This window comes from Physeter macrocephalus, chromosome 21 (assembly GCF_002837175.3).
Source record: "Physeter macrocephalus isolate SW-GA chromosome 21, ASM283717v5, whole genome shotgun sequence".
NCBI classification, from domain to species: Eukaryota; Metazoa; Chordata; class Mammalia; order Artiodactyla; family Physeteridae; genus Physeter; species Physeter macrocephalus.
In genome coordinates, this window is record NC_041234.1 from 121,128,762 (window position 1) to 121,136,212 (window position 7,451).

General features: G+C 59.8%; 1 protein-coding gene across 1 annotated transcript in view; it reads left to right on the forward strand.

Moving 5' to 3' along the window:
• Positions 1-7,444, forward strand: part of IKBKG (inhibitor of nuclear factor kappa B kinase regulatory subunit gamma) — a gene marked incomplete at its 5' end in the record, with an annotated part of 9,010 nt that extends 1,566 nt beyond the window's left edge. Inside the window, 4 exons of the mRNA XM_028482349.2 lie at positions 445-588; positions 870-1,012; positions 1,172-1,233; positions 1,523-7,444. Coding sequence (XP_028338150.2) covers positions 445-588; positions 870-1,012; positions 1,172-1,233; positions 1,523-1,665 — 492 coding nt within the window. The remainder of the gene's footprint in view (positions 1-444; positions 589-869; positions 1,013-1,171; positions 1,234-1,522) is intronic.
• Between the last annotated feature and the right edge of the window lie 7 nt (positions 7,445-7,451).

Here is a 7,451-nt window from a genome sequence, read left to right on the forward strand (position 1 = left end):
GGGGGGGGGGGGGGGGGGGGGGGGGGGGGGGGGGGGGGGGGGGGCGGGGCGTCCGTGAGGGACCAGCAGACCCTCGACCAGGTGGCAGAGCGGAAGGCCCGATGGGCCTCGGCTGAGCGGGCCCGTGCTGGAGCATTAGTGCATGAGACTGGCTCAGCGTGGAGCACGTGGCCTCAGGAGGGAGTGTGGCCCCCGTCCTTTGAGGGGCTGGAGGACTGTCCAGCTGGGAAGGGAACGTCAGCCTGGGGGGCGGTGGTGCCGGATGGCCTCAGAGGTCCCCTCCAGCGCCCGCCTTTCCTGGGCCCTGCACAGCACGGGCTGGCTGGGCCCGATCCCTCGCTCCTCTTGGTTCTGCTTTCCTGGAGCGGCAGCCGGCCTGGGGGCAGCCTGGCCCCAAGGCTGAGCCAGATCGGGCTCCGTCAGCTCCCCGTCGCCCACACCTAGGGATTGCAGCTGGAAGAGCTCAAGCAGCAGCTCAAGCAGGCCGAGGAGGCCCTGGTGGCCAAACAGGAGCTGATCGACAAACTGAAGGAAGAGGCTGAACAGCACAGGGTGGTGATGGAGACGGTCCCGGTGCTGAAAGCCCAGGTGAGGCTCCTCTGCGGCCCGCGCGTGGGCGAGCACACCGGGCCACCGGCGCCGGGGCCTGCCCGTGCCTGGCGTCATGTTGCAGTGGCCTCTCAGAAGCCCTCCGAGCCCCTCGCAATGTCCCTTGAACCCTCAGTGCCTTTGGGGTGACTGTGTTTGCGCCGTGGGCTCTGGGAGAGCAGGAACGGGCTGTGCCTCCCCCCGGCCCGCCGTGGCTGGCACAGAGCGTCCGGTGCGTGGCTGACGGAGGGCGGGCACTGCCCCTGTGTTGGCCCCGCCAGGCGGATATCTACAAGGCAGATTTCCAGGCTGAGAGGCAGGCCCGGGAGAGGCTGGCCGAGAAGAAGGAGCTCCTGCAGGAGCAGCTGCAGCAGCTGCGGAGGGGCTACAGCAGGCTGAGGGGCGGCTGCCAGGACTCGGCCAGGTGGGCCTCGGGCCGCGGGCCCGCGGGGGGCACCGGGCCCGCGCCTGTCACATGGGGGGCGGCCTCCCTCTCCCTGCCTCGCGGCCCGGCCTTCCGTCAGCTTTGGACGTGCTGGGGATCGACTCGTACGTATTGATCGCGCGGTTTCTTTTCCCAAAGGATCGAAGACATGAGGAAGCGGCATGTAGAGGTCTCCCAGCCCCCCTTAGCCCCGGGCCCAGGTGAGGGAGCTGCAGGGGGAGGGCTGGGGAGGGCAGGGTGCTGGGAGGAGGTGCTGAGGATCCTGGGGCCCAGCGGACGGAGCTCCAGGGAGCTCGCACCGGCCCCCCGCCCCCGCTCCCCAGCGCTACCGCCCCTGGGGGCGGAGCTAAAGGGGAGGCGCTAGCGGTGGGGACCCAGGTCACTGGAACCAAGGTGTCTCAGCACTTTCTGCCTTGGCCCTTCCCTGCAGTTCGTGCAAGGGGACACACAGGGAGCCCGCCCCCACCGGTGCCTATTCTCTTTCCCCAGCTCATCACTCCTTTCACCTGGCCCTGCCCAGCCAGAGGAGAAGCCCCCCTGAGGAGCCGCCCAACTTCTGCTGCCCCAAGTGCCAGTATCAGGCTCCTGACATGGACACCCTGCAGATACACGTCATGGAGTGCATCGAGTAGGGCTGCCTGCCGACACCCAGCCCAGGACAGTGCAATCTGTTGCTTTCCTCTCCTGTCTGCCTGGTCCTGAATTAGGGGCTGGGTGACAGAGGGTGGGCCCCTTCTCTGAGCCCCGAGAGCTAGCCGCAGGGCCTTACGCTTCTGCGCCCCCGTCCGCTGGTTCACCTCTCTTAGGGCACACGGAGCCCCAGATAGGCCCGATGCTCTGCTTTTTTTGTTCGTTCTGTCTGCTTGAACTGCTTGTCTCCGGGGTTCGCTCTTCTTCCACCTGTGCTGGGGAAGTCGAGAGCCAAGGCCAGGGCTCCCAGACAGCTGCTTCCCAGGCTGAGATGGGCAGGAGGGCCTTCGTCCCGGCCGCCTGGCACGGTGCAGCGCTGCTCTCATGGGCTGTGTGCTGGTCCGCTGCGGCCGCACCACTGTGGATCGAACTTGTCTGCTGCTAGTGGACGTTTGGGTTGTTACTGGTCTTTTTACTGTCATAAACAACACCACGGTGAAAATCCTTGTGCATCCGTCGTATGTACCTTTGGGTTGGATCCCGCAGCAGCGGCACCACTGAGCGGGGGGCAGACAGTACCGGCGCTCCCCAACCCTGGGCGCGCTTTCCCGCTCCTCCCTCCCCGTAGCCCTGCCGTGGATGACCGGTGTCCAGCCGGCGGGCTTGTGCCATCCACCAGGCGAGCCGTCCTCTGCTAAGAGCGAGCTTGAGCATCTCTCAGAGCTTGAAGGGTCCTTTTCAGTTCTTCTGGTGTAGACAGCCTGTTTGTATTTTCTGCCCATTTTTCTGTTGGGCTGTTAGTCTTTTGTTCCTTGACTTACAGGAGCTCTTTGGTCATTAGTGGGATCAGCTCGTGGCTGGGAGAGCAATTTCGGCTATCTTTTCCTCCTGACTCGGTACCGGCGTGTTCGGAGCTTGTCATCCTTGTAGTCACGTTCATCCACTGTTCCTTCACGGCTTGGGGCTTGGAGTTGCTGTGACCACCTCTTGGTCTGGCAAGGGGCGCGTCCCACACGTACACTTTCCCTGTCCTTGCCCTGACACTGCAGTGCGCTCTTGTCCTCCGCAGGTGCGTTGCCACCCAGCGTGAGCAGTGGTGGCCATAAGTCGTCACATTCCAAAAGTTCGTGATGCCGTTCCCCACGCCAGCCGCAAATGCCCCGGCCTGGCCAGCAGAAGCCACTCAGCCATCTTTGGCAGATTACCAGCACCAGAGAACTCTTCCTCGTTGTTTTGCAAGATTCTGGATATTTCCGAGGATGTCAAAGCTGTGGGCATTACCCCTGCAACTGTGGTTTACTCCTCAGTGCCCAGCCTCTTCCTGCACCCCGCGGGCTGCCCTGGTTGGGAATGGGATGTCACAGATCCGCCCCTGGGTTTTGTCCAGGCCTCCCTGCTATGTGGCAGTGACAGGGTGGGCTAGGGTCGGGGTATAAGTCTCCTGCTGGAAGATGGCCCAGCCCGCATCCTGATCCAAAAACAAGCCTCGGCTGGGGGCTTTCTTGGCATCTGCAGGGGTGGGAGGGGCTGACCCGCTTCCTGAAGCCCAAGTATATAGTCGCAGATGGTCCTTCGGGAACACGTTAAAGGCACAGATAGGTTCTCCGCTCATGGGTGCTGCGTTTCAGTCCACATCCTGCAATTTTTCTACAGGAGCACTTTCTGTTTTGGGGGGAATGTGCTAGTTTCCTGTTGCTGCTGTAACAAATGGCTACAAACTTGGTGGCTTAAAACAACAGGAATTCATTCTTTCCCAGTTCTGGAGGCCAAAGTCTGAGATTCAGGTGCGGGCAGGCTTGGTTCCTTCTGGAACCTCTGAGGGAGCATCAGTTCTGGGCCTGTCTCCCAGCTCCTGGTGGCTGTCCTCGGTGTTCCTTGGTTGGTAGACGCATCTCTCCGGCATCTGCCTCCGTCTTTACGTGGTCTTCTCTGCTTCTGTCTGTGTCCTCTTTCTTCTCTTTTAAGGATGCTTGTCATTGGATCTGGGGCCCACCTGTGTCATCCAGGATGACCTCATCTGTAGACCCTTACTTTCATCACATCCCCAAAGACCCTTTTTCCAAATAAGATCACAGTCGCAAGTTCTGGGGGTCAGGACACATGTGTCTCTCTTGGCCACCATTCAGCCCAGCACAGGGGCGTCTTCTGGAGCCCACAGATTAGGACAGACGCAGTCCAAGGCAGGCGTCTCTAGGAGCTGCAGCTCTGTCGGAGGGCTTATTCCCCAGGGTGATGGTGGTGAGGAAAGCTGGAGTTGGGGGTGGGTGGGCCCTCGCAGGCTTGGGGACTGTCGATCCTTAGGACGTCTTGTCTCCAGCTGGACACCGCTGCTGGGGCCGACGGACGTGGCGGGAAAAGGGGGCAGTGCCACTGGACCACCTGCCACCTGGGCTGGCTCCTGGCTGTGTAGGGATTGGCTTCGTGCTTCTGACAGGGCGACAGGGGTGCACAGGAGCCCTTCTCTGATCAGCTCCCTTTTCTGAAAGGGGGTTGAAAGAAGGGGAGACCCTGGAGTGGCGCGAGGTGGGCGTTCTCCCACCCAGGAGCGCGCCCGCAGCTCGGCGGTGACCCCCACGCAGGCTGCACAGCGGCAGTGGCGAGAGAGCTTGACAACACGTGCTGCCCGCGCCCCGGGCCGGCTGAGTCGGGGCTGGGATAGGACCAGGCGCCGGCCGGGAGCCACTGCTCTTCGGAACCTTCTCTTCCTGGAGGCTCTCAGGATTACTGTAACTTTGGAGTACAGTCTGGAGCTAGGGAGCCTGATTCCTCCTGTAGGGCCGACTGGACCCGAGAGACCGAGGGTTGGAAACCAGGGCTTCCACTCTCTGGCTTCGGGCACAAGTGGCTGGATTCCTCCCGTGAGGGAAGCAGCCCCTTGATCCTCATGACCCTGGGTTTGGGAGGTGGAGACAGACAGATGGAAGCACATTCCCTGTGGTCATATTCCCACACGCCCCACTTCGTTACCTGCTTAAGAGGAGACCAGGTGAGCCATGAAATAAGCACCATATGAAAGGTTTTCTCCCTCGCGAAAGACTAAAACAACACAGACTCAGACTACACAAAAAGTGATGTCAAAATAGCAACAAATGAAGACTTCCCGTGCCTTGCTGACAAGGCGCAGGGACCCCCTTCCGTGGGGGCCAGTCGGGCGGGGTGACGACTTGGGCCTGTGCAGCCAGCGCTGCGGCCACCTCATCACCTGGAACACACTCTGTAGCACCTTGGTGTGGAAAAGCCAATAGACACAATTATGTATAAAGTGCGACCCCCAATAAAAGAGGAAAAGCTGCCGTGCACACCCTGCTACCATTTGGATGGATGTGGCGGTAGCATTACCAGTGATTAAGTTTTCCTTATGTATGTACTTTCTAGATGCCTATCATTTGCATGTATGAGTTTGATACATAGAGGATATATGTTACCGCCCTGGGGTGGGTGCAGCAGGGGGTTGACTGCAGGTGGCTGTGGCAGCAGATGGTGCGAGGGCCGACTTGGCGCTTCCATGCTGCGTGCGCAAGCTGGCTGGGGCAAACGACAGAGACGTCTCGTCTCCCAGTTGTGCAGGCCGGGAGGCCGAGGTCCAGGGGTGTGGGCAGGGGCACTTCCTTCCGGGGACCGCGAGGGAGGGTCCGTTCCAGGCCTCTCTCCTGGGCTTGTAGTTGCCGTCTGCTCCTCGTGTCTTCACGTCGTCTCTCCTCTGTGCGTGTCTGCGTCTCCAAAGGTCCCCTTTTTATAAGGACGCCAGTCCCATCGGATGCGGACCCACCCCAGTGACCTCACTTTAACTCGATCACCTCTGTAAAGACCCTGTCTCCAAATGCAGTGGCATTCTCATGTCCTGCGGGTGAGGACTCCCATGTGTCTTCTTTGGGGGGGCACATTTCAACCCATAGCACGTGGGGCACCCAGCCCTGTTCTATAGGAGGCCCGAGACAGCAACGAGTCTGCTATTTTCTGTTAGAAAACGCAGCTCTGCCTGCTTTGCGAGTTGGATGCCTTTGGTTGCCAGCCGACCGCTGACACGTTAGAAAGGGGACAGGGCTGAGCAGGTTCCCTTGGGCGCAGCAGGACGTTGCCCGTCTGAACGGACAGAGCGGACACGTCCCCGTGCGGGCTTTGCCGAGGAGCAGAGAGCAGCAGCGGCTCCTTGGGGAGGAGATGGGCCCGCACGACGTCTCCCTGGGCCCGTCTGCTGTTTGATGGTGGCCTGGTGATTTTACCTTTCTGAGCCTCAGGCTCCTCATCCATAAAATGGGACCCTCCAAGTATTGACTTCCATTTGAGCAGGTTGTCCTTCGCACACTGTTCGTACGTGGTGGATGGAGAAGAGGAAACGAAATAGCAGCACTTTGCGGGTGGGCAGTGTGGGGTGTGGCTGCTTCATGGTTTCTGCGACCTCCTCCCTTACTTTTTGGAGTGTCTCGTGCCTTAGTGGCGCTGAAGCCACGGCAAGGGCGGCTCTTTTCGTTTGTTTGTTTGCTTGTTTGCGGTACGCCGGCCTCTCACTGCCGCGGCCTCTCCCGCTGCGGAGCACAGGCTCCGGACGCGCAGGCTCGGCGGCCACGGCTCGCGGGCCCAGCCGCTCCGCGGCACGTGGGATCCTCCCGGACCGGGGCGCGAACCCGCGTCCCCCGCATCGGCAGGCGGACTCTCAACCACTGCGCCACCAGGGAAGCCCGCAAGGGCGGCTCTTGAAGAACCTTGGCCAAGGCAGAGCTGAACTGTGGCTGAGGTACAAACCACAAGCCTCCGAAGCAGACATCTCAACCTACAGTCAAACTGCGCACTGCACCATGGGTGGGCGGGTGGGGGAATGTCCCCAAATCCAGGTGTGTAAAGTGGGGAGCATGTTACTGCCGCGTCTGTGGGGTCAGCCAGGCGGGCATGGTCGTGAGCCTTCACCGTGTCTCCTCATTTATTTGCAAAAGACCTCTCTAGCCCCATCAGGGTAACCAGTGTGTAGATGTTCAGAAATGGAATGAGAAAACGTGCTCGGACAGACAGCTGCACACTGACCCGTGCTTGTACCTTTCCCGCTGACCCTGACATCTGAGAGCAGTTAAGTGCAACCAACTGAACGTAGGGTGGGAAGCAAAACTGATTTCATAAGAACATAGCGGGACTGTTGGGCTGACACAGATGTTGTAAACACGGTGCTCCACGGCAGAGGTTCCAGGGTTCTTGGTTGGATTAGGTGCTCTGCTAAGCACAGGGGTGGCCAACCCCGTGCTTCACTCAGGCATGAGGAGCCGCTGCTTTAGGAAATCAGGAAGAAGTAAACAATGCACCCAAGCCTTATTCGCGAGTGTGGCAGCACAGCTCATGAACTTCTGACAGACCCGGGGGTTGGTTACATAACTGCTTCTGTTACCCAGTTGTTGGCAAGCACTGACTTCCTAACAGCTGGGCTTCTCTGAGCACGTCCCCAGCAACTGCATGGTGTGTTGCTCACAACAAACCAGACGCACACACGCACACACACACTTCGTTGATCCCTGGCCTCACACACACACGCGCGCGCACACACACTTCGTTGATCCCTGGCCACACACACTGGTAATTCATTTTTTAAAAGCTGATTTTTTTTTTAACATCTTTACTGGAGTATAATTGCTTTACAGTGGTGTGTTGTTAGTTTCTGCTGTATGACAAAGTGAATCAGTTATACGTATACATATGTTCCCATATCTCTTCTCTCTTGCGTCTCCCTCCCTCCCACCCTCCCTATCCCACCCCTCTAGATGGTCACAAACCACCTAGCTGATCTCCCTGTGCTATGCGGCTG